The sequence below is a fragment of the Panthera pardus genome, unplaced genomic scaffold (genome assembly GCF_024362965.1).
Source record: "Panthera pardus isolate Hobbes unplaced genomic scaffold, ASM2436296v1 HiC_scaffold_5, whole genome shotgun sequence".
Taxonomy (NCBI): Eukaryota; Metazoa; Chordata; class Mammalia; order Carnivora; family Felidae; genus Panthera; species Panthera pardus.
In genome coordinates, this window is record NW_026526980.1 from 20,088,216 (window position 1) to 20,112,147 (window position 23,932).

The 23,932-nt window shown below is 57.0% G+C and overlaps 4 protein-coding genes across 12 annotated transcripts; 2 read left to right on the forward strand and 2 right to left on the reverse strand.

Moving 5' to 3' along the window:
* Window positions 1–150: 150 nt before the first annotated feature.
* HIRIP3 (HIRA interacting protein 3) lies at window positions 151–3,305 on the reverse strand. Its single transcript, XM_019436221.2, has 7 exons — window positions 2,741–3,305; window positions 2,543–2,663; window positions 2,313–2,427; window positions 1,069–2,078; window positions 800–968; window positions 618–716; window positions 151–534 (listed from the first exon to the last, which is right to left on the reverse strand). The coding sequence occupies exons 1-7, from the start codon at window positions 2,803–2,805 to the stop codon at window positions 371–373; spliced, it is 1,743 nt and encodes a 580-aa protein (XP_019291766.2). The 5' UTR covers window positions 2,806–3,305; the 3' UTR covers window positions 151–370.
* A 60-nt stretch (window positions 3,306–3,365) lies between these two features.
* On the forward strand, window positions 3,366–11,904 carry INO80E (INO80 complex subunit E). Of its 9 annotated transcripts, none has more exons than XM_019436242.2 (8): window positions 3,387–3,599; window positions 3,757–3,827; window positions 4,057–4,109; window positions 6,702–6,780; window positions 6,858–6,993; window positions 7,395–7,511; window positions 10,613–10,705; window positions 11,306–11,418. In XM_019436242.2, the coding sequence occupies exons 1-7, from the start codon at window positions 3,519–3,521 to the stop codon at window positions 10,682–10,684; spliced, it is 609 nt and encodes a 202-aa protein (XP_019291787.1). In that variant the 5' UTR covers window positions 3,387–3,518; the 3' UTR covers window positions 10,685–10,705; window positions 11,306–11,418. The 9 variants fall into 9 exon arrangements, with proteins under 9 accessions (XP_019291783.1, XP_019291781.1, XP_019291782.1 ...); XM_019436243.2 differs by having other exon boundaries at window positions 3,395–3,599; window positions 6,882–6,993; XM_019436238.2 differs by lacking the exons at window positions 10,613–10,705; window positions 11,306–11,418 and adding an exon at window positions 9,449–10,158 and having other exon boundaries at window positions 3,366–3,599; window positions 7,446–7,511.
* DOC2A (double C2 domain alpha) lies at window positions 11,596–17,215 on the reverse strand. Its single transcript, XM_019436222.2, has 11 exons — window positions 16,950–17,215; window positions 15,950–16,227; window positions 15,503–15,582; window positions 15,204–15,278; window positions 14,972–15,081; window positions 13,304–13,430; window positions 13,160–13,219; window positions 12,920–13,083; window positions 12,730–12,811; window positions 12,543–12,639; window positions 11,596–12,440 (listed from the first exon to the last, which is right to left on the reverse strand). The coding sequence occupies exons 2-11, from the start codon at window positions 16,212–16,214 to the stop codon at window positions 12,295–12,297; spliced, it is 1,206 nt and encodes a 401-aa protein (XP_019291767.1). The 5' UTR covers window positions 16,215–16,227; window positions 16,950–17,215; the 3' UTR covers window positions 11,596–12,294.
* Window positions 17,216–22,438: 5,223 nt separating this feature from the next.
* CUNH16orf92 (chromosome unknown C16orf92 homolog) lies at window positions 22,439–23,882 on the forward strand. Its single transcript, XM_019436364.2, has 4 exons — window positions 22,439–22,977; window positions 23,278–23,436; window positions 23,552–23,639; window positions 23,768–23,882. The coding sequence occupies exons 1-4, from the start codon at window positions 22,914–22,916 to the stop codon at window positions 23,787–23,789; spliced, it is 333 nt and encodes a 110-aa protein (XP_019291909.1). The 5' UTR covers window positions 22,439–22,913; the 3' UTR covers window positions 23,790–23,882.
* Window positions 23,883–23,932: the final 50 nt, after the last annotated feature.

Below are 23,932 nucleotides of genomic sequence, written 5' to 3' on the forward strand. Positions count from 1 at the left end.
AGATCATGACCTGAGCCCAAACCGAGAGTCAGTCACTTAATCTTATTTAAGTAATCTCTACACCTCGAACTCAATGACCCCGAGATCAAGAGTTGCTCCTCCCAACTAAGCCAGGCACCCCCCGAGTGGGGACCAGTTTTGACCAAGTGATTCAAACAACTCCTTTATTGAGTCTTAAAAAATAATCCCTGTAAACACCTTAAACTGAGAACGTGAAGCTGAGAAGTAGGATCCCAACAATTTGTGTCCTTGAAGAAAGTCCTCTGAAGAAAGCAGCTTCTGCTCTGCAGGCACAGATTGGAGCGGGGGGGTTGGCGGGCGGCATATCTGCTTTCTACAAGTGGAAAGCCTCCTGGGGAAGGTGAGGAGCTCAGTTACTCTCCCCATCACTGCTGATGATGCCACGCATATGTGACCAGTCTGGGGGTGGGGGGCGGGGCTGTTCATCCTCTGAGCCCAAAGTCCGGCGGTATAGCTCCCCTGGGGGATCTGCTTCTCCTGAAGGGTTCCAAGCCGTGCGTCTGCGTGGCCGACCTAGATTGGGGGGCAGGAAAAGCAGGAGATCAGTTGAGAAAACCCTAGCCCCATCTCTTGGGGAGTGGGAGGAAATCCCTCACCTGAACCACTGATGATGTTGGTAATGTCCAAGGAGGCTACCTCGGCCGCCTCCTCCCGCTGCTCCTTCAGGGCCCGACATTTCTCTAAGGAAGGATTGCCTGGGGCAGAAGAGGCTCATGATCCTCTCTTCCCCAGCAGCCAAGGCCCTCTCCCACAGCCCCCAGGGCACACCCGGCCTCACCCTTCATGCCCAGGGCTTCCAGCTCTGCCCGGAGGACACTGAGGCGCTCCTTGTGTGAGCGGCAGGGGCCCAGAAGCTTCTTGTAGTTTCGATGGGCACCACAGGCCCGAATGTAGCGCTTTAGCCTCATCACGGCTGGGTGGTCCTCACCACGGCGACCGGAGCCAGCCTGGCAAGGAAAAACAGCAGCTGAAGGCCAAACCTTCAGAGTTTGAGACGAGGTCTCCGTCTTCCCTAAAGGTGGCCTCCCAGCCCATCTTCACCCTCACCTTCCTGCCTTTGGACTGTGGACTGCCGTCTGTGGAAGAGGAGGAGGAGCTTCGTGCCCGGCCTTTCCTGGAGCTTTTCTTGGAAGAGCGGTTCCCCCTCTCCCCCTTAGGGCTATCCTCTGCCTCACTGTCACTCACCTCCCTCTCTGAGTCACTCGCCTCACCACTGATACCGCCCTCTTTGGCTGTCTTTGCAGCACCTTCAGCAGTTGGTTTCACCTTTCTCCAGCTGTCTTCCCCATCCTCGCTGCTTCCACTCTGCCTTTTCCCACCTTTCTGCGGGGTCCTGTCCTTGCTCTTTCTCTGCACCAGGGGCTCTTCATCTCCCCCGCTGTTATCCCCACTGCCTGCTGCTGCTTTTTCCTCTTCTTCCTCTGTTTCCCCCGAGTCTCCTAGTAGCCTGGCTGCCCTGCTTTTCTGCTCGCAGCTCCTCTCCTCCCAAGCTGACTTTTTCCCTCCACTGCCCCGGGCTCCAGCTTTCCAATCCTTTTCCTCTTTCTCTCTGTTCTCTTTCTTCTTGGCTATGGTGTCTTCCTCCTCACTGTCCTTTGCACTTTCCTGGTGGCTTTTAGCACCTTTCTTTCCCTCCGCCTTCTTTCTTGTCCTCTGGGCAGGTTCCTCCTCACTGTCCTCACTCTCTTCCCTGGCCTGCTTCCTACTGGCTGAGGTTTTGCCTGGTGCCTGCTTCTTCTTTGTCACAGGTTTCTTCCCAATCCTGCCTCTGGACTCCTCCTCGTCCCCTTCCTCATCTTCCTCACTGCTCTCTTCCTTTGAGACCTTACTTGTTCTGGCGGAGCCCTCTTCCTCCTCCCCACTGCTCTCCTTCACCTCCCTCTCTAATCCAGTCTTTGCAGCCAGGTCCCTCTGCTGTTCCTCATCACTGCTCTCCTCAACTGCTTTCCTTGAGGCTCGCTTTGGACTCTCCTCCTCTGCTGAACTGACTTCTGCTGCCATCCCATTCTTTGCTGAGAGGCCAAAACAGTCTGGACTGGAGGCTGCAGAGCTGGGCTCTGGAATATGGAGAGAAAAGAAGGTTGGGATGGGTTCCTCCTGTCCCTTCTCTCTCCACTTGGTATTGGTTACCTCTGACAGATGGAGGGAAGGGCAACAGAAAACACAGCTATCAATCGGTCCACCCTGCTCCTGGTTCCTGACTCACTGGCCTCGTGCCCTCATCTAATGCTTTGGGATATAATGCATGCACGATACTTTTTGAATAAACCAACTATACAAAAGTCACTAACCTGACTCCGAATTGAAACGGAACCTTTTTCTCCCAGGGCCACTGCTGGGGGTGGGAGGCCTCTTAGCCTTCTTGGCAAGATCTGGCCTCTCTTCCCTGGCACCTGCTTCATCCACCTGCGTGGGCGCAAGAGGTCAAAACGTGTAGGAAGGTTGTGTTCCCTACGCCATCCCAGGCCCCTCCTCCTCAGCAACAAACCCCGCCTCCCGCGGCCCAGGCTCGCGCCCACACCTGCACTTTCAGCAGCTCCTTCTCCACCAGCCGCTTTAGTGCTTGCTTCTCGTCGGGTTCCAGGTGGTCGCGGCCCGCGTGAGCCAAGAACTTCCGCCGCACTATGGAGTGCGTGAGCGTGCTGAGGAGACATGTGTCAAGACGGAGTCCCCGTCCCGCCCCTGCCCTTTCCAACCCCAATTCCAGTCTCTAGTGCACCTGAGGTCCGGGCGGCCTCGGAAGAAGCTGCGGATGAACTCCTGCATCTCGTTCTCCCGCGCCATTTTGCTCCACCTGGGATTGGTGGCTCCCGCCTTTTTTTCTTCTCGGCCTCCGTCACCGCGTTTGACAGGAGCTTGCGCACTCGGGAGGGTCGTGACGCGGTGAGGGGAGGGACGGTTGGGGGTCGGTGGCGGGTCGCTTGGACCGAGAACTTTGCCAGACAAAACTTGTTTTCCTCGGGTAGTTGGAGGGTCTCGCGGCTCCTTTTCTTAGGACCAATCGTTTTTTCAAGTTCTCGTTAGAAACCGACTGGGCGCCCGCAACCTTTGGGTGTAACGTAATCAACCTGCGACATTGCCTCCTCTCGTGGTCACAGGCCCTAGCTAGGCGACTGTGATTTCGAAAGACAGATGGAAAAGGATATCCTCGCCTGAAAACTAGGAATCCCTGGAGGCAAGTCTTGCGGCTTCCGATTGCTAAGCACATCTGGAATCAGTAAACGTGCCTCCGTCGTCCGCCATCTTTATGACCTCATCGCGTCGCGGCGACGCCATCGTCAGCGTAGCCCCTGGAAGCAACGTTCCTTTGCCGGTGTTCCCTAAGAGGGCAGCCCCTGTGGTTAAAATCCCTGGGCGCAGGGTACGCCGGGAGTTGTAGTCCCAGCGGACACAGCCTTGCGGAGTCTCCGGAAGTGGAGGCGTGAGAACCCGGGCTGAGCAGGCTCCGGGTAGCGGGACGCCCGACTACTGCTGGGGCACTGCTCCCGCGGCAGGTCATGAACGGGCCGGCGGACGGCGAAGTGGACTACAAGAAGAAGTACCGGAACCTGAAGCGGAAGCTCAAGTTCCTCATCTACGTGAGTGCTGGCGTGAGAGGTTGTGGGGGGTGAGGCCTGGAGTCTGTAGGACCTCAGTTTACCCACGTGTAAAGGGGAGTGGAGTGAGCTGTCCCCAGGTCCCGGGCGTCTTTGCGGGTGGCCGTTGGCTCAGCGCCCCACCTTGCCTGTGATACAGGAACACGAGTGCTTCCAGGAGGAACTGAGGAAGGCGCAGAGGAAGTTGCTGAAGGTGTCCCGGGATAAGAGGTGGGACACGGTGGGGGTGGGGGAGTGGGGGGAAGGGGAATGCCTGCGGGTGATGTGGCTCCTGTGGATCTACATTCGGACCCTGTCCTTGGAATTAGGCCACAAATGCATGGCGCCTTCCTTGGGGCTGTTGCAAGGATCCAACGGGCCGGCTGGACGGGACAGGGTTCCGGGAGAATGTTACTGAGATGGCAACCAACACTCTTGTTCTCCCCGCCTCTTCCCTTAGTTTCCTCCTAGACCGACTTCTGCAGTACGAGAACGTGGATGAAGATTCTTCTGGTGAGCAAGGTCATGAAAAATTGTTGGAGGACATGGCTCCTGGCACTTCAGCAAGCCTCCTGGGCCCCTCCTTTTAGGCTGCGGAGGCTGATAAAAACCTCCGGTGGTTCTTAAATCTATCGGTTATCCTTCACTCAAGCATTTATTGCTTTGCACAGGGGATACAGTGGAATTCGCATTCTGGTTGAGGGTGATAGGAAAGCAAAGCAGCTAGGGTCTCAGATGTGAAAGGAATAAAATCAGGGTTGTATGGTAGTGATTGGAGCAGAGCAGGGGTTGATAAGCTTTTTCTGTAAAGGACCAGGTAATAAATCGTTCAGGTTTTGCAGAGCTGTTGCAGCTACCCAGTTCTGCTGTGGTGGTGCAAAAGTAGCCAGAGGTGATCTGTAAATAAATGAGCTTGGATGTGTTTCAATAAAACTGTATTTATGGACACTGAAATTTGAATATCATGTAATTTTCACATGTCATAAATAGCATTTTTTTTATCCCTGCCCCCGACCATTTGAAAATGTAAAAGCCATTCTTAGTTTGCAGACCGTGTAAAAGCAGGTGACAGGGAGCGTCCACAGTGCTCAAGAAAAGCCTTTTTCGGGAAGTAATATTTGAGCTGAGACCGAGATAAGAAGCAGAAATCAATCTTGGAAAGATAGAAGGGAGAGATTTTCAGGTGGAAGAAATGACAAAGGCAGAGGGAAGAACGGACCAGGCTGTCTGGAGAGCAGCAGGGCTGAAGCATGTAGTGTTTCCAGACTTTGTTTTGAGCCTGGGACTCATTACATCAGACCAGGTCCCCCGTGCATACTTACTTATAAAACAATTTAATGAAACAGTGTTAAGATCATTGTATACAATTTGTTCTGTTGGTGTGTAGACTTTTTTCTTTCTTTCTTTCTTTCTTTCTTTCTTTCTTTCTTTCTTTCTTTCTTTCTTTCTTTCTTTCTTTCTTTCTTTTTAAACTTAATGCTGGTTGCAAACCAGTCAATTGACTTGATGACCCCACTAATGGATTGAGACCCACAGTTTGAAAAAGTATAAAGGTGGGCGTTTGTGGTCCCGTTCCAGGGTCCGGTCCATGTAACTCATTTGAAATACGGTCACCTCTTCCCCATGGTGCCTTTAAACACTGGTCTGGAGCAGGGGTGGGCAAGCAACAGTCAACGAGGCTGTTTGCTTTTGTAATGTTTTATTGGAACACACGCCACCCATTTGTTTATGTATGATAGGATGGCAGATGATGCGTGAGATCAGAGAAACAGGCAGGAGCCAGCTCGTGTAGGTCAAGGCAAAACGTTTGGCTTTTTATTCTTGTTTCTCATTGTCTGTCTACTCCTTTCCTGAGATCTTCCAGTTAGTTTGCTGTTTGAGGGGGACTTCGGGACAGGAGCTATGAGAAAACCAGCAAGTTCACGGTCACAGTGGAGTGAATCTGAGGGGTGACAGCCACAGCTGTCAGCCACCACTCCTATCCGGGAAAAGCCCACAGTCTGGTCAGGGAGACACCCACACACGACACATCTTAGCACAGTGTGAGGAAAACCATGACAAGTGAGAGTAGCGAGTTGTGGGAGAGCCCGCAATTAACTGAGCCTGAAGGATTCCAGAAGGATTTTTCCCAGAGAGGTAGCATTTAATCCGCTTCCTAAAGGATCTCTCTGAGCAGGGAAATTGGGAACAGCATATGATCACGGGTCTCAGGGGTTTTTTTGTTTCTTAAGTTTATTTTGTGTGAGAGGTAGGGAGGGGCAGAGAGAGAACCCCAAGCAGGTTCCACACTGTTAGCGTAGAGCCCAATGTGGGGGCTCGAACTCACAGACTGTGAGATCATGACCCAAGCTGAAGTTGTCCGCCTAACCAACTGAGCCACACAGGTGCCCCTGTCAGTTATTTGGAAATGAACCGTGGGCCTTCGAGGTGAAGTACCGAACCGAGAGATGAATTTCTTTTTGAGAACATAGGTGGGCATGATGTGGATAGTACAGTTTGGTTGGGAGACCAGAAAGGTAGGTTGAGACCAGATTAAGAAGCACTCCGAGTGCTTGCAGGCAGTGGAGAACGTCACCAGGAAGGCCGTGATCGACTTTACCTTTAGATCATTCTGGAATTGAAGTACTCAGTGGGTGGAGGGAGAGGTGAGATTGCTTAGAGGTGATTTTGATGGTGGCCCGACCTAATAAAGGCCAGTGGTCTAAAGTGGTCAAGGAGTCAGAGATGTGGGTTCAAGTCCCAGCTCTACACTTTGCTCTCTGAGCCACAGTGGCCTCCTATGGAAAATGGATGTGATGCCCTCGTCTTCCCCCTTGGTTGGTTATGAAGACAGGGAGTAGCAGTGACCCAGAACACTCTTTCAGAGCCTGGCACACAGTTAAGTGCTTGACAGATGTGTTCTGATGGAGTCCAGGCAGGAAGTCCATTGTCAAGGACGTTTCAGGAAGCTGGAGAGGCTGTGGGCCTCCCAGCATAGCGTGTATGTGCCATCTGGGGAGTCAGATTCCCTGGGCCCCTTCCATAGAGTTGAGATTGCACCTCTCTGAGGTAGACTGGAACCCCCCTCCCCCCGCTGCCCCACTGATCAGCCCTCCCCCCTCACAGACTCAGATGCCACTGCATCTTCAGATAACAGCGAGACAGAGGGAACGCCCAAGTTGTCGGACACGCCAGCCCCCAAGAGGTGAGAAGAAGCCATCATTCTTCTCTGGGGGTGGAGGGTAGGGGGGGTACCTGGGCTTCCTAGCTGCTTCTGACCAGCCCCCTCCCCTGTCCTTTCTCCAGGAAGAGAAGCCCTCCACTGGGGGGTGTCCCCTCCCCCTCCAGCCTCTCCCTGCCTCCTTCAACAGGGTTTCCCCTTCAGGCCTCGGGGGCCCCCTCCCCATACCTGAGCTCGGTGAGTTGGGGTCAAGGGTGGGAAGTATAAGTGAGATGCCTGGGAAGAAGGTGGGCATCGTTTGGGCAGATGGGCCTCATGAGGGGTGAGGCCGGCCCAGCCCTGGGGGCGTCTGTCTGGGTGTGACCAGCAAGCTTTCCTTGGAGGGGTGTGAGTCCTTGGAGGGGTGTGAGTCGCGGCTGCCCGCTTCTCTCTGGCGTAGGAATGGGGGACAGACGTGACTGAGGAGAGCAGAGCTCAGGACAAAGTCCTGCTGCTGTCCCCTCCCCTTCTGTTCTCAGGAGCCACACTCATCACCATCTCTTGTTTTTCCATTCTTCCTCCTGTTTGCGTTTCTTCCCTTCACCCCCCACCCCATCCACTCCATTTCCCATCTCCATCCCCCTGACTCCTGCCTGCAGCTGGCTTCCCCCCCCTACCCCCCATTCCCTTCCGACTACCTGGCCCTGCAGCTGCCCGAGCCCAGCCCCCTGAGGCCCAAGCGGGAGAAACGGCCCCGCCTGCCCCGGAAACTCAAGGTACCCTGATTGGGGAATGTTAGGGAGGGGCCAGGATGGCAGGAGGACAGCCAGCTGAGGGAGGCTCAAGACAGGGGCTGGGGCCGGTCCAAAAACTTCCAGGGATTGATTTAGGGCTGCTGGGGGCCCAACCCAGGGCCGGGCGCCGAGGGCCACGTCAGAGAAGTGCTGGCCCATAGGCTTGGTGAGGAGAAAAATGAGGGGTAGGACCAGCCTTGTGGGACTCAGAGTGAAGACTCCTGGAGGCCAGTCTCGTTTTTCATAGCTGTTCTGTGATGCCAGGCAGTCCCAGGGGACAGGCAAAGTTGTGGACAGTCAAGTCAAGGCTGCACCAGTTAAAAACCACGTGACCGTGAGCAGGTCTCTCTGACCCTCTAGATCTCCAGTTTTGCATCTGTAAATGAATGAGTGACGAACAAGGGTTTCTGGAGCACCAACTATGTACCAGGTGCTGTCTTAGGTGCTGCAGATGCAGTAGTAAACAAAAGAGACAAGAAATCCCTGTTCTAGCAAGAGCGGGGGAAAATAGACCCAATAAATCGGTGGCAGTGCTAAGACATGGAGCCAGGTGAAGAGCATGGGAAACTCCAGGGTAGATAGGAGCTGGTACTTAATGGGGGTCTGGTCTGGGACGGTATTCGGTCAGAGGCTTAAAAGAAAGGAGAACCAGCCATGCGGCTCTCTGGGAAAGTGTTCCAAGGAGAACAGGCAGCACGAAGGCCCCGTGGAGGGTGGGTGTTTGGCTTGTTCAGGGACCAGGAAGGAGGTCGGTGTGGTCGGAGGCAAAGGAGGGGTAGGTGGGGGAGTGAGTAGATCGGAGAAATAACCAAGGGGCAGGATTGTGGAGAGCTTTCCGGGTGTCGTAAAGATTTTACTTGTGCTGCGAATAAAGCGGGGAGCCATGGTAGAAGGTCTGTCAGAGAGGAATCTGCTCCAGTTTACGTGGTTCGCTGCTGTGTGGAGAGTGGACTGGGGAGGGGCTGGGTCAGGATGAATTGGGGAGACCTCCGGGGAGGCTCCTGCGGGGAAGCGGGTAGAGCCGCTGAGAAGTGGCTGCTGGATCGATTTCAAAGATTGAGCCATGGGAAGACCAGCACAGGCTGTGGGAGAGAGCAAAGGCAAGGGCGAGTCCGGGGTGTGGGTCCCGAGCCAGGGAAGAAGTGGGCTAGCCTTTCTCTGGGACCAGGAGATCTGGGAGGAGCAGCTTTGGGAGGGAAAACGAGTTTGGTTGTGGATGCATCAAGATGTTGGCTGGAAATGCCAGCCAGACAACAGAGGAACATGAGCCTGGGGCTCGTGGGTGCGCGTTTTGAAGTCATCAGCGTGGAGGCGGGCGCGATTATTGGGTGAGAACGTGGATGGAGAACAGAAGAGGCCTGTGCACTGAGCCCCAGGAGAGATGGGGCACAGAGGACACAGTGCCCTCCCAGCTCTGAATCCAAGTGGAATTCAGACTGGGCAGGACAGCTTTCAAAGTGGGTAGACTGTAGACACAAGGCCCTGGAGCCGGGAGCAAACTGAAAGGTCGCTTTGTGGCGATTAGGAGTGTGGGTTTTGGAGTTCACATCTCAGCTGTGTCTCTTACTCCTTCGGTGACCTTGGGTCTTGAGCCTGAGAAATGGGTAGATAATGCGTGATAATGCTGGCCCTTCGATCTCCTTGGCAGGGATTTTGCTTCTTGTCTGTAGGGCAGGATGGTGGAGAAAGCAGGGGTCAGCGAAGCCTGGAGCGGATGGGTAGGGGTGTGGCATGGCGGTTTGAGGCTTTCTAAAGTGCTGGGTCCTGAAGAGCTAAGTTCTGATCATACCGGCGCGAGAAGGTTGGTTGAGAGAGGGGCTGGGATCTGTTGCTGTGGTGGAGGAAGGGATAAGTCGGGGAAGGCCTCCAAGAAGAGGTCATATTTGGGCCCAGGGAAAGTGAGATTTGGAAATTTGCAGGCTGAGCAGGAGTGGAAGGAAGACGAGAGGCATGGTGAGAATATTGTTTGGGCTGACGCAGGAGTGAGAAGAGAGAAGGACGTCGGAAGGAAAGACAGGGTGAGGTGGGGCCGCAGAAGGCCTGGCTATCCAGAGCCAGGATGTCCTGTTAAGGGGTGGGGGGGTCACTGAACTTTCTGGTGACTTCGTCTGAGGAGACAAGAGACAGGCACAAAGACAGGAGCAGGTCAGTTAAGAGCCCTGGCCTCAGTCAGACAGAGTGGGTTTGAGTCCCAGGTCCTCCAAGCACCCACCTTGTGACATTGAGCAAGTCATTTGCCCCTCTGAGCCTCGACTTCCTTCTCTGTTCAGTGGGGTTAGTGTAGGATAAAGTGAGTTAAAGAAGAGAAAACACATAGCCCAGTGCACGGTCCCTGGTAAGCTGTGGGTAAACAGGAGTGCCCTCGGTCACACAGAGGCAGCCATTGAGTAAGGCCAAGCAGGTGTGGGCTGTGGGGACGAGGGTGGGGATCCAGTGGTGGCAGCCAGAGGAAGGAGGCTTCCTCATGGAGCTGGGCCTCCTGTCTATCACTGGTCCCAGCAGACTCTTGTACCTGGAGGCACCGACCAGGAGGTAAAAGCCACCGCCACCCCAAGGACAGCAGCCTGAGGGCTGAAGGTGTGAAAGCAATCCCAGGGACACCGTAAAGACACATATAAGCGCTTCCTGCCACACCGACCTGGGGCCAGATGGGACACACTGCCCACTGGGGTCCCAGGAGCCCTGTGCCTTAAAAGTCTCCCTTTGCAAGTCTCAGATTCCTCCTCTGGCCCATGACCTCCCCTCCCTTCGAGGGTGTTCGGAGTGGTCAGAGACCATTCATGGAAATCACCTGGCACAGAGCAGGTGCTCAGTTTGTGCCCACGGGCAAAGGGTGAGACCCCCCCCCCCCCCCCAGAGCTCTCTGTGGGGAGGACATCCGGCGACGGTGAGGCTGGAGGGTCGGGCAGGACAGAGTTCACTTCTCAGCCTCAGAGGACAAAGCAGGACTTTTGGTAAATAGAAAAAGGCACTCCAGGTGGAGGGACCGGCCTGTTCTCAGGCACGCCTTACCACCTGTCCCAAGGGCAGCGAGGAGCCTTTCCCTTGTGTGGAGGAGTGACGTGCTCAGGTTTGTGTTTTAGAGAGCTCACTCTGGCTGCAGTGTGGAGGAAGAGCTGGCTCTGGGAGAGGCTGAAGGCAGGGAGTCCAGTTAGGAGGCTGGGACCGTAGCCCAGGTGAGCTGTGAGAGGAGGGCCTGGCCTGGGCCAGCGGCTGCGGGTATCCCAAGGAGGGGCCCATCCAAGATATAAGAGGTAGAAACCTCCCGCGGCGGGGGGGGCGGGGGGGGGGGGGCGGGGCAGAACCTCGGACACCCTCCACCTAACCAGTGAGTCCCGAAGTAAGAGGAGGAGAGGAGGCCAGTGCTGGCAAAGTGGGGTCTGGGGTGCCCAGAGGCGGGCGGGCAGGCAGGTACCGGAGGCTGACTCTGACCGGCTGTGAGTGCCGACACAGGGACAGCCAAGGTGCCTCCCTGGAGAGGGCAGGGCCAGGCCTTCCCCTCCTGGTTTCTGTAAGACCCCTCACCACCACCACCCTCATCACCGCCTCCATCACCACCCCTCACCTCCAGGCACTTGCTGGTTCGAGGCTCAAGGGGCTGAGGTGGGGCAGGCCCCTGATTCCAGCATTGGCCAGCCCGGCTGTGTCCGCTACCCCTTGAATGAACCTTTGCCCCCTTCCCCATCCCCCAGAACTGCCTTAGGAGGCACTGCCAGCCCCCTGGATTCCAGTGCCTCCCTGACAAGCCCACCCTGTGTTTCTTCCCCCTGCTGCAGATGGCCGTGGGACCCCCTGACTGCCCTGTGGGAGGGCCGCTGACTTTCCCAGGCCGGGGTTCTGGGGCTGGGGTGGGGGCAGCCTTGGCCCCACTGCCGCCCCCCAAGATGCCTCCCCCCACGATCCTCAGCGCCGTCCCTCGGCAGATGTTCAGCGACGCGGGCAGCGGGGACGATGCCCTGGACGGGGATGATGACCTGGTGATCGACATCCCGGAGTGATACCCCCACCCCCACCCCCGGCCAAGCCCTTGCCCCGTGCCCGATGCCAGCACACACGAGCCCCCAGCTTCCGCAGAGACGTTTATTGACGCCCAGTTGCCATGCTGCGGCCACTGACACAATCAGAAAAGGCGTAAACATGCACGAACGTCCCCTGGAAGGTGGGTCCCCACTGGGGAGGGCACAGGCCCTGCCCTCACATCCCAGCCCCATCCAGGGGACAGTTATTTAAATGAGTGGCCAGGAGCACTGCCACCTCTCCGAGAGGCAGAGACCCTGCAGTGGCCCCCCACTTAAAAGGGCAGCTGTACAGGGCTAGGTTGGTTGGTTGGTTGGTTGGTTTTTAACGAAGATTCTGTATTAAAGGAGTGGCTCTTTTTTGTTTTTTGTCCTCTTTTTTGGAAACATTCTCCTCCTCCAAACCCCCCCCCAATCCGACCTCCTCCCTGCGGGCCGAGGGGGACGGGGCAGCCTGGAGAGGCAGGAGAGAGGAGCGCAGCCCCCTGCAGGTGTGCACAGGATGGGTGTTTGCATATTTGCGTAGTAGCGAGTCAGGCAGGAGGAAGTTTGCATATGTGAATATAGATCTCCACGGTCCCTCACGAGAAGACAGACCCACGGTCACGCAGACTCTCACAAAATAAGACAGGTAGTGGGGGGCGGGGCTTCCACCCCGTGTAAACGTGCAACACACTCGTGCGAAGGTTGGGTACTGGACCTGGCCCCGGGGGAGGGGGGGGCCCTGTGCTGGGCAGGTGTGGTCCCGCTCAGGCCGAGGGCAGAGCCCCGGCCGCAGGGGGCAGCTCGCTGGTGAGGGTGTGCCAGCGTTCCAGGGCTGCGTCCGGCTGCTGCAGACAGTCACGCCAGTGCTTCCGGGCCTCTCCCCGAGCCCCAGGCCCCAGGGACACGCCACCTGGGAAGCAGGGAGAGGCAGGCAAAAGCAGGGTCCATCTCACTGCCGGTCTGCGCCCCCCCCCACCCCCATCAGCGCCACCCAGCAGGCTTCCCTCCTCACCGATGAAGTCGTTGGATTTGCCAATGTCATAGTCCCAGACTGTGACTTCCAGGGTCTTGGTGGCCAGAGCAGAGAGCTCCATCTCGTAGAAGAAGTCCTGGGGCAGAGCAGGCCACATCTTCCCTGAGGCCCTGGCCCCTGTCCCGAGCGTCAGCCCCCCTTGATTTCTGAGCCCTGCCCCACTTACCTCGTTAAATTCTGGATTGAGAGTCTTCTTCTTCACACACGTTTTATGCTTGGATTTTTTATCCACGTCAGGCCTCAGGTACCTGCCGAGGAGGGGGGTGGCAGTGGAGTGGGGCGGTTAGGGACAGGAGAAGCCCCGGGGAAGGATGGGGCAGAGGTCAGACTCCCTGGGGAGGGAGGGGTGGGCTCACGTCTTGACGTAGGGGTCAGAGTAGCCATTGACGTCCATGGCGGCCAAGTGGGCGCAGCGCACGATGCCCACCAGCAGCCCCCGGCGCCGAGAGCTGTAGCTGAGGCTCAGCAGGATGCGCCCACGCTCTTCCAGCAGCCCGGGGCCCTGCTCTGCCTGTTCCAGCTGTGGGGCAGACGCAGGGGTCAGCCTGCATCCTCACCACCCCCCACCCAGATGCGGTCCCTGTGAGGTGCCTCACCTCCTTCAGGTAACAGGAGATGCCCCTCAGCGCTGCTGACATGGAGGAGGGTGAAGCCAGCTGAGGGGGCAGAGAGAAGGTTCTGGAAACTGGCCTCCCCAGGGCCCGCTCCCCCCACCCGGCACCCCACAGCCCCACACAGACCGGGACCTGGCGCTCAAGGCAGATGTTAAAATGTTTCTTCTGTGAAGGCTTGAGGCGGCGGAGGGGTACTCTGATCTCCCCAATGAATTCATTGTGGCTCAGCTTGTCCTCGTCACAGACGGAGATCCTGGCAGGGAACTGCAGGGTCAGGGCCCCCTGGCGTACCTGAACCTGCTCCAGTGTGAAGAGAAGGGTCCTCCGACCAAAGTCTGAGCACCTGAAGCCAGTGCTAGCTGTACCCTAAATACTCTGCGCCTCGCCTGTCTCACGGGCCGTGTGGTGAGCACCAGGCCCAGAGCTTGAGAAGGGTGCTTTGATTTGCCCTGTTCCTCCACCCCTCCCTTTCCAGCTGCCCAGGCCATCCCCGGTCCATCAGGACCTGCGCCGCCACTGTAGGAAGCCCTCAGATCTTGAGGCCCACTACCCTCCACTGCCTCCACTCAAGAGCCTGGGGACAGGATCCAACTGAATGTGCCCAGGGCATGCACTGGTGGATGTGGGTCACAGATTCAGTATGTGAGGGCTAGAAGGGCCTTGAGCAGCCTTGCGCAGCGGGACAAGGATCCCACACCTCCTCTGACGCTCCTGTCCTTTTCTGCATGGAGCCGGGGAACCAGCCTGGGAGGGATATGGGAGCCCAGCCATGAAGCAATGGTTGCTTTTAGTTCCATGCGTCCCCTTCTGCAGCCCCCTGCACTTTCTTTTGTCCTGATGCTCTCGAGGAGCTATGTCATGTAGGGATATTTATACCCCAGCTCTGCCACTTGCTGGCCACCTATGTGACCTTGGACAAGTCACTTAAGCTCCCTCTACCTCAATTCCCACCTCTAAATGGAGATAATGAGTACCTACCTCCCACAACTATTGGGATCAAGGGAAATAAACATAAAGACGCATAGCCCAGGGCTGGGAGCACTAGTGAGCACTCAGCTATTGGGCCTAATTCTCTCCCATCTGAAAGATGGGCCAGACTTCCTGGAGTCAGGTCTGTTCTTCCCTCCAGTCTGCCTCACAGCCAACATCAGGGCGATCTCCAAAACACAACCCTGACTGTGCGCCTGCCCCCGTACAAACCTTCCCCTGGTTTCCCAATTTGCCAAGAGCGCCGATAAAGGTCTCCCAAGCCTGGGTTTTGCTGCCCTTCACTCAGGTCGGGGACTACACTCCCCACAGCTCCCTCTCCTGGGGTGATGGAGCAGGTTTCCTGTCCTGATGGATGTTAGGGAGACACAGGCAACAGCATGGTTGCTACACAGGTCTGACTTGTCAGGGGCTCTGAGGAGGGGTCTCGGTGACCAGAGAAAGCTTCCAGGAAGAGGCACAGCCTAAATTTTGAGTGGGATTTAGTCTGGCCAAGAGAGAGGAAGCGGGGAGCACTTTCCATGGAAGAGACACAACAGGCAAAGGTCAGGAGCATAGAACCTGACCACTCCGAAGACAGCAGTCCTCTGTTGGAGCAGCAGTAGGAGGAGATATTTGGGGAACCGGAATGCCAGGGAAACCTCTGGCCTACTGCCGAAGGGGATGGGGAGCCCGTGATTGTTCTTGAGCATCTGAGAGGCACTTAATGGGAGGCAGATCAACCAAAGAAGGTGCCAATAACAGCTGTCCCAGAGGACAGCTGAGATGGAATCCTTGGTAACAGGGAGAATGGAGAATGGTGCTCACCTGAGCACCTTGTGGGTGATGTCATCATCCGTGATCCCACTGTACGTCAGATCTTCATTCCACACGGGATTCAGCGTGTTCCTCTGAGTCTTAGTTTTTAGCTTATTGGCCTGAGGTGTGGGGGCAAACGTTCTCAGGACATGTCCCCCTGACCCGTGGAGGCTGAAGGTAGGGGAAGGTTGGGGGCAGACCCACAGGCCGGGTCAGGCTAGGGGAGGAAGGAGGACGTTACCTTGCAGGCTCCAGGCAGCAGGTGCAGCTTGACGTAGGGGTCGGCCAGGCCATTGAAATCCATGGGCTTGAGGCCCTGCAGGGGAGCAGAGGGAAGAGGGCTGTAGGCTCCCAGCCCTCCCTCTCTCCTTCCCTCCCTCCCTCTGCAGAGTGGTTGTGGAGAGTCAAGAAGAAGGGTGCTGGGGGATAGGGGGAGGGGGAAGGAGAAGGGATCCAGCCCAGGGAAGGAAAGGTGGAAAGTCACCCCTCCCAGGGTGCGAGGCAAACAGGGCCAGGGCTTGGGGGACGGGGAGAACCCACCTTGGCCCTGAGGATACTACAGTGCAGAGTGCAGGAGGCCTGGTCGTAGAGAAGGTCAAACTCCAGCATGCCCAGGGCGGCTGCAGAAGAGGGAAGAGTCAGTGTGTGAAGACAGGTGTGTGAGACCGGTGGGCAGACGGGCTGTTGCGCTGGCGGTGAAGGTGTGTGCCCGGCTGTGTCTGTCAGCCTGCGAGTGTGTGCGCGCATCTGGGTCCCTGGCTGGGCCGTGACTGGGGCTGTGTGGGTGGTTGAGTGTCTCAGCAGAAATATTGAATATTGAGCCTTGCTGAAACTGTAGCCTCCACACTGACTGCAGCCGTGGTGGGCCTGCCTCCCCCAATGCGCCCAGCAGGGCCCCCAGCCCCTTTCCACAGCCCTGAGGCGTTCCCCACCCTCCCTCCCCCCCCCCCCCGTTAGCCCCAGGGCCCTTCAAGCCCCCAGACTCACTGGTATCATCCGAGTCGTAGCTGTCCACCTCGGCTCCCTCCTCGGGCGTGGTGGCCCCAAGGAGGGCTGCAGGGGGGGCCAGGGCCAGGGGGGCCAGACGAGCAGGGGCCTCCCTGAAATCCCTGCCCCCGCCTTCGGGTCCTGGTCCCCGGCGGGGGAAGTAGTCAGAGATCTGCCGGATGGGCCGGATGGGCCCGGGGCACACGTTGATGGCCATGTGCTCCTGGATGTTGATGGTCATGCGGTCGCCCCTGCGGCCCCTCATGCAGCACCCTTGGCTGCGGGAGGGAGGTCCAGGAGAGCATGAGCCCAAGACGGACTCCTCATACCTGCTGTCTGCTGGCTGAGGGCCAGGCGGCAACCTCCCCAGTTGGTGGGGCCCTCACCGGCCTCCCTTCCCAGGTGTCCAGGGAGAGGGTGGCCTGTGCCAGCTGGTGGGCAGGCAGGAGGCCTGGGCCCTCCAGACCCCAAGCTTTGCTCCTCAGGGGCTGGACTGCCAGCCCTCCCCCCCACCCCATAAGTCCTGGCGCCACTTCAGCCATGCCCACATGCCTTTGGATTGTCCCTATGTCATCTTCCCAGCTCCTGCCCCTCCTCCTGGTCGGCCGTCTGCCCCCCCCACCCCACCCCTGGGCTCTGCCTGCAGGGAAGCAGCCCCACAGGCCCCCTCCTCTATCTCTCTTAAGCTCTGTCCATCCCTCTGCACCAGGCGCTCCTCTGGACCGGGTGTCACCTTCCCCTCTAGGCTTTCATTGCCCACTGCCCCTTCATTCAGCCCCAGGACCTGCCTGCCGGCCTGCCGGCCTGCCTGCCTGGTACCACCCCCCAACCCTGCAGCCCAACCCCGGGACCCCTGCCTCCGATGTCTCCTCATGAGACTGGCTCTCTAAGAGGAGCCAGAAATTGCAGCCTCCGGGGAGCTAAACACCCCGTCGGCACAGAAGCTAACACACACGCTCGCTGTCACCCTCACGCCCCCCGGCGGCCCAGCCCTCTGCACCTGTGTCTCTGCCTCCAACAGGTGCCCAAGCACTGGGGGGATGGCGGGTACAGGCTGGGCGGTGGCAGCCGGCGATTCCCGGGGCGGCCAGCGAGAAGAGCGCGGAGTCCGGTGGTGAGAGCCGAGAGGGAGGGAGGGAGAGCAGGAGAAAGTGCGAGGAGGAGGGGGTGAGCGAGGTGGAGGCGAGGAAGCAGCCGGCGCAGGCGGCGGGGGGCGGGGAGGGGCGGCCGGAGGCTGGGGAGGGGGCGGGACTCTCCCGCCGCCGTCCGCTGGGCACACTTAGGGGAGCACGCGAGTACACACACACACACACACACACACACACACACACACACACACACAGGCACTCCCGCGCACACGCCTGCGCCCACGTGTGCACGCTCGCACACATGCACAAACCCACCCCGGAGAACTTCGCATGCACACACTCGGAGACACACGGGCTCCCTGCGCCACCGGGAACCGGCAGCGAGAATTGCCCGGTGTTCCCCAACTCCCCGGGGACCCGGGCCTCCGCCCCCGCCCCCGCCCCCGCGCCGGGCCCGCGGCCCTCTCTGCCCTGTGTTCTCCTCGTTTCCAGGCCGGGTCTGCGGGGCCCGACCACCCGCCTGGTTGCCATGGCGACGCCCGCTCCTCCTCCCCCCTCCCCCCGAGTAGCTTCACGCCCCTCCCCCACGGAGAGCGTGTCGGGGAGGGAGTGGGTAATCAGACCCCCCCATCCCCAGACCCGTAGGGGCGGGGCTTAGAGTTCCGCAGTGACCCAGGGGTGGGCAGGGGGAGGGGATCTGATCCGCCCGCGGTCGCTGGCCTGGGATCTGGGGGTCCCCGAGCCAGGCTTGGGGAGCCTCACCGTCTGAGGGAGGAAACAGGTCCGAGCCTCTTCTCTGTGGCCGTTCAGGCGTCTCTCCGTGTGACGCACCCTAGCCTCTAAGGGCCGGGGTCCCCTTCTCAGGGATGGCATCTCCCTTGGGGATCCACCCTCCCTCACCCCACCCCCTGCCATCTCCGATTCTGTCCATCAGGCAGGAAGGGCCGTCCGGCTTCCCTCTGAATGCCCCTGAGCCTTGCAGTTCAGCTCCACACCAGCCTGCCATTTCCCATCTGAACCCTGCCATCTGCCTGTCAAACTCCAGCCTGAGATCTTTGCTCTTCTTTGCCCCGAACTCGCCATCCCCCAACCCCACCCCCGCCATCCCTGCCCAAGACTGAGTCCTCAGAGTTCTCACGGTGGCCGTCAAGGCCATTCAGCCCAAGACCCTGGCTTCTCCCATCTTGTCACCTCCATGACCTTTGGCTGGCTGGCAGGAATGTTCTTGCAGTTCCTAGAACACACCTGGATCCCTGAGGTCTCTCGACCTTTGCTCACAGGACCTCCACTGCCTGGAAGACCTTCCCTTCCTTCAGGGGTCATCCTGGGTCACCTCTTCCTTGGAGCCTTTCTGGAGCATCCCCACCACACCCCCTAGCTCCCAATGTGCTATCTTAGACTCAGTTCTCACCACCCTGGTTTGTCATGCCTGTGTACAGTTCTGTCTCCCCCACCCCCCACCAGGGAATGCCATGGAGGCCGCCCCAAGCAGGCCTAGCACTCAATTGGCCTCCCTAAGTATTGTGATTTTAAAGTAAGAGAAACGTGGCTGCACAGTCATGTGAATATACTCAACAGTACTCAACCGTATGCCTGCAAATGCTTAAGATGGAAATATTGTTGGGGTGCCTGGCTGGCTCAGTTGGTAGGTCATCCAACTCTTGATCTCGGGGTCGTGAGATTGAGCCCCATGCTGCACATGGAGTCTACTTCAGAAAAGGAAGAAAGAAAGAAAGAAAGAAAGAAAGAAAGAAAGAAAGAAAGACCGTTATGTGTATTTTTTTAATGCACGATTTTTTTTTTTTTAATGAGAGAAAAGCAAAGTCAAACCACACTGAGATAGCACTTAGCACCTACCAGATGACAAAACTCAAAGCATCTGTTAACACACAACGTGTGCAACGCTGTGGGTAAATGGGCACCCCCCTCTGCGGAGGCCATTCTGACGGTGGATACCAAGATGACGAATACACAGACTCTTCCACCCAGAGATTCCACTTCTAGAATTTTATCCTATAGATAAATCCTAGAATTTATCCTCATGCTGGCCCATGAGCAAAACCGTTGGAGTTCAGGATTATTAACCACAGCGCGTTTACAACAGCAAAAGACTGGAAGCACCCTAAGCGTCCACAGGCAGGGGATTCATTCAATCAGGGATGACACAATTTCATACGATGAAATAGTATGCAGCCAGGACAAAGAAAGAGGCCCCTGTGCTTGTACTTGTAGAGTCATCATGCGGTCTCAGGTTAACTTAAAGTAAGGTGCAAGGCAGCACGTACAGAATGAGGAGAAGAGAGTTCATATATGTTTGTTTATGTGTGCCTAACTTATCTCTGGAAGGCTGCCCAAGAAAGTGGTAACTACATTGACCTCTGAGATTGCTGCGAGGGAGGTTTGGGCAGGAATAGGAAAGACTTACTTTCCATCCTTTGTACCTTTTGAATTTTATACCGTGCACATATCCTGCCTATTCAAAAGAATACATTAAAATAATATGGTTTTTTTTTTAATTTTTTTTTCAACGTTTTTTATTTATTTTTGGGACAGAGAGAGACAGAGCATGAACGGGGGAGGGGCAGAGAGAGAGGGAGACACAGAATCGGAAACAGACTCCAGGCTCCGAGCCATCATCAGCCCAGAGCCTGATGCGGGGCTCGAACTCACGGACCGCGAGATCATGACCTGGCTGAAGTCGGACGCTTAACCGACTGCGCCACCCAGGCGCCCCAAAATAATATGTATTTAAAGGCAACCATCAGGCTTCCTTCAGGGATGTCCAAGATCAGAGAGGAAGTAGGACTCGGAGACCCTGTCCAGGACCAGAGCCAACAGGTTTGGAGTGAGGCAGATCTGGGTCTGCGTGAGAGGAGGGGCAAGCTGGACAAGAAGCCAGCGGTCCTGCCTCCTCCACTGTGGCCCCTTTTCACAGCTTAGCTCAGGCCCAGAAGCCCAGCTACACAAAGCCTTATTGGAGGAACACAGGGATAAAGCTGGAGCTCAAGCCCATAGCAGGGGAAATGGCAGACAGTGCTGAGCCCCGGCATGTTCACAGGTGGAAAGGTTTTCTTCCATCCATTTAGCCAATAAATATTTATTGAACACCTACTGTATACTCTGGTGACAACTGTGACCAAGATCAATGATCTCTAGCTTCATGGCCTTGTAGGGGAGACGGACAAAGAGACACCTCCAGTGCAGTGAGATTGATGCGGTGACGGGAGATGGTCAAAAGGCTGTGGGAGTTCCCTTCCCAGGGGAAGTGTTTTCTCAGCTGAGACCCGGGAGATAGGAGAAGTCGGCCGGTTCAAGTGCGAGGGCAAGCGTGTCGTAGGCACAGGCGTGTGCAAAGGGTGGCATGTGCCAAGGGAGGGAGGTCGCGGCAAGAGCTGAGGTGGGGAGTGGACAGGGCTGGGCAAGAGCTTTGCAGGTCAGGGTAAGAAGTTCATAATTCACTAGGCATCACAGGAAGCCATTGGAGGGTTTTAAGTGGTGGATCCGAGTGTTCTGGTTTGTTCTCCCTGAGGGAAGAGTGAACAGAAGTCAACCAGTCTACAGGCTGTTGAAATACCAGAGGAGGCATGGGGTTGACAGTGGGCAGCAGCGGAGGGGGAGGGAAGTGGGCGAACTTGAGATTCATGTTAGAAAATTGAGCCAACAGGTCCTGATGATGGCTTTGTCAGGAGGCGGGGGGGGGGGGGGCGGGGGGGGAGGAAGGGGTTGAACTGACTCCTGGGTGTTTGTGTGGAGCAGAGCATCTAGATGAACAATGAGACCGTTCGCAGCGATGGAAAACAGGAGCCAGTTTGTGATAGGAGAACCAAGAATTCCATTTGGGATCTATTGAGTTCGAGATGGTTTTGGACGTACAGAGACATGAAGCAGGAAGTTGGGTAGAGGAGGCTGGAGCCCAGAGGAGAGGACTAGGCTGGAAATATACATTTGTGAGTCACCAGCATATAGATGGTATTTAAAGCCATGAGACTGAATGAGATCACCTAGGGAGAGAGAATATAGACAGAAAGAAGGTCCAAGGCTGAGCTGGCTGGAGAAGGAGGAACCCTGAAAATTGGTGAGGCAGGGACAGGCGCACCCTACTGAGAGACAGAATGGACAGAGGAAGTAACCTTTAGATTTGGCAAGTTAAAGGGTCATTTGTAGACTTTGCAAAAGTGGCCTCAGTGGAGTGGTGGGGACCAAACCAGGTTGGGAGGGGTTGAAGAATACATTAAAGGTGAGGGAGCAGAGACAGCGAGTGTAGACAGTCCTGAGGGGTTGTCCGTCTATACTCTGAGTTCTCTCCCCTGTGATCCCTGAGGGCAGAGACCGTGCCCTGGCGATTTCTATTGAAGCCATACATGGAGCCCAGCACATAGCAGGAGCACAATACATGTACCTAATGATTGGATGAATAAATGAAGGGATAATTCACTGCCTGTGTCTAAAGGGCCTTTCCTGGTCGAGAGAACAGCTGTATCCTTTTGGGGCAATTGAGAAAACTGTAAGATCCACGCCAATGGCCAAAGGCTCTGGACCCCTTCTCCCAACTAAACGAGGGAGGGGGTGGGGAGCAGTTGCACACAGGCCTGGGGTGGGAACCCTGCTCCACCCCCCCCCCCACTCCTCCCCCCAGCCATCCCCCTGCTCCTCCCATGCTTGTGACTTTGGGGAGAGAAGTGAAGGGGAAACAGTCCCACAGGAGGTCCCATAGATGTTAGTCTGCCTCTTCCCCCCCTCCGCCCCCCCATTTTCTTCTCTCTGGGCTTTATGGTTTAGGAAATAGAAGTTGAGCACTGGCAAGGACCTCCCAAGACTAAGGGGAGGAGACTAGATGGGTAGACCCTGAGGGCAAGAAAGATGAGGGGTGGGGATCCAGTGGAGGGGGGTGCCTCCATCGTAGGGCAGAGGACGTCCCAACCCACCACAGACCCATGCCTGGTGTGGGGGTAAGTCCTGGAACTGCCACTGTCAGAGATTGTTGAGCAGGCAATTGTGTAGTCGGAACTGAGGAGACCCTGAAGTGTCCTTGGGCTCGGGTGGGGCGGGACGCATCTGTGACAGACAGGCCCACCTGCCAATCCGAGGGGAGCTAACTCTTAGAGGCTGAGACGGGCCTGCAGGACGGAAAGTGGCTGTTGGGAAGTGACAAATAGAGAAAAGCAGGGACTGGAAATGGGAAATGGGAGGGCCCTTGGGGGAGCCCACCCAGAGAGCGGAGCCTGCGAGGGCTCTGTGGGTGACCAAGAGACCCGCGTCGAGATGGGCGGGGGGAGGGGGAGCGGGGGGGGGGGGGTTCCTCTGACAACCCCCGCGCCTGCAGTACCTTTTCCTGCAGCACCTGCGGGAAGAGGCGGGAGGAGAGCTTGGAAGGGCTGGAGCCGGGCCCTCCCGGGTGGGAGGGAAACAGACAAACGTGGACGCTGCTGCCACCTAGTGGTAAAAGCCTGCTATTTCTCTTGGCTGCCAACCCCAGGGTCTTCCTCAACAGACCCCTAAGAGATCCCTAGGCCCTTGAATTTGGTGACACAAGGCAAAGGGGAGCGTCCGAGAGAAAGATGCACACCCCCGGGAAGTGTGCATTGCCTAAATTACTTTCTTTGCTCCTCTTTGTCCCGGTTCCCTTTTCTGTATAATGCAGGCAGGCTTGCTGTGATGGGTAAATAAGTCGTCTGTGTTAAGCAGTGGATCCAGGGGTAACTGGAGGTGTTTATCCCTGCCCTCCCTCCAGGAAGAACTGCCTGCCACACACAAATGCACCTCTTCTTCGTCCCAGCTTCCAGTACTTTCTCCCCTCAACCCAGAGTTCCTGATCAGAATGGCTCCAGGCTGTGACATCACAGAGCCCCCACCCCTGTCACAGGAGGAGAGGAGTCATGAGGCTGTGGCTGTGGGCTTGGGTGTGGGTGTGGCTGCTGGGGCTGGGGGCCATAGAAACAGGTGGGAAGCTGTCCCGGGAGCCACGGGAAGGAGAAAGTCTTGGGGGTTAAAGGGCCAATCTGCCCGAGGAGCTGGGTGGCCAAGGCTGGGCCTTCCTCTTGCCCTCCACATTTCTCTCCATCCAGCATGGGCCTTCTCATGGAGAGCTCAGTTGATCCTTGAGAGATTCCTGGAACAAAATCAAGCCCCTCCATAGCCACGCTAAGGCCATGTGGCCTGGCAGGGTCCTAGGTTGGCTTCAGCTTCTTGGGGTAGAGGGCATGGGGCTGCTGGATTCTTGAGGTAGACTTTGCTCCCTAGCACCCAGCCCACAGAGGGCCAACACCTTGACCCGGGGAGCAGAGTCTGTGCTCTTCCTGGACAGACCTGACTTCTTTGATTACCCAGACTCAGACCAAGCCAGGCTCCTGGCCGTGGCCCGGTTTATTGGAGAGAAACCCGTCATCTTTGTTAACTCAGGTATGAACCAGCTTGAGACAGCCTCCTTCCTTGCTGGGGTCTGGAGGAGAGCTGCCCTTGGCCCTCCAATTGGAGGTGAGTCCAGGGTCCCCATCTCCCCCTTCTTGTCTAACAGGATACAACTCTGAGTTCTTCTATCACATCCTAGTGGGTGCTCTGGTAGTGGCCTTCCTCTTCCTCCTTTTCCAGTTCTGCACACACATGTAAGCCCCCCCCCCCCGGCCCCTTCCGGCCTCCCGCCTCACCCCAGCTTTCCTTGGGAGAGGCTGAAGGACCCCAAAGCCTAGGGAGGCAGGGCGTGGCTTCCCACTTCTGATCTCATACCCCATAGGAGCTGCCAAAAAGGGGCCTAAGGAGCCGGACAAGGGCCTTGCACTCTGCCCTGAGTGCCCAAACCTGCCCTCCTTTCCCGCTGATGAATAAAAGTCTGTTTTTTTCTTCCCTGACTGCTCGGTAGCCATCCAGGGGGTCCTGCCCCGTCCTGTGGTCATCTGTG

Bases quoted from the DNA above. Each gene is read 5' to 3' on its own strand.
- HIRIP3 (XM_019436221.2), bottom strand. From the start codon at position 2,805: ATGGCGCGGGAGAACGAGATGCAGGAGTTCATCCGCAGCTTCTTCCGA. The intron at 2,428-2,542 runs GTGTGGGCGCGA...GCGCCCACGCAG, and splicing joins AGGAGCTGCTGAAAGTGCAG to GTGGATGAAGCAGGTGCCAG. The intron at 717-799 runs GTGAGGCCGGGT...CTTCTGCCCCAG, and splicing joins GGAAGCCCTGGGCATGAAGG to GCAATCCTTCCTTAGAGAAA.
- INO80E (XM_019436231.2), top strand. From the start codon at position 3,519: ATGAACGGGCCGGCGGACGGCGAAGTGGACTACAAGAAGAAGTACCGG. The intron at 3,600-3,756 runs GTGAGTGCTGGC...CCTGTGATACAG, and splicing joins AGCTCAAGTTCCTCATCTAC to GAACACGAGTGCTTCCAGGA. The intron at 7,512-11,305 runs GTACCCTGATTG...CCCCTGCTGCAG, and splicing joins GCCTGCCCCGGAAACTCAAG to ATGGCCGTGGGACCCCCTGA.
- DOC2A (XM_019436222.2), bottom strand. From the start codon at position 16,214: ATGAGGGGCCGCAGGGGCGACCGCATGACCATCAACATCCAGGAGCAC. The intron at 12,812-12,919 runs GTGAGCCCACCC...CCTCCTCGGCAG, and splicing joins TCTGACCCCTACGTCAAGAC to GTACCTGAGGCCTGACGTGG. The intron at 12,441-12,542 runs GTGAGGAGGGAA...CCTGCTTCCCAG, and splicing joins CAAATCCAACGACTTCATCG to GTGGCGTGTCCCTGGGGCCT.
- CUNH16orf92 (XM_019436364.2), top strand. From the start codon at position 22,914: ATGAGGCTGTGGCTGTGGGCTTGGGTGTGGGTGTGGCTGCTGGGGCTG. The intron at 22,978-23,277 runs GTGGGAAGCTGT...TTTGCTCCCTAG, and splicing joins GCTGGGGGCCATAGAAACAG to CACCCAGCCCACAGAGGGCC. The intron at 23,437-23,551 runs GTATGAACCAGC...CTTGTCTAACAG, and splicing joins CGTCATCTTTGTTAACTCAG to GATACAACTCTGAGTTCTTC.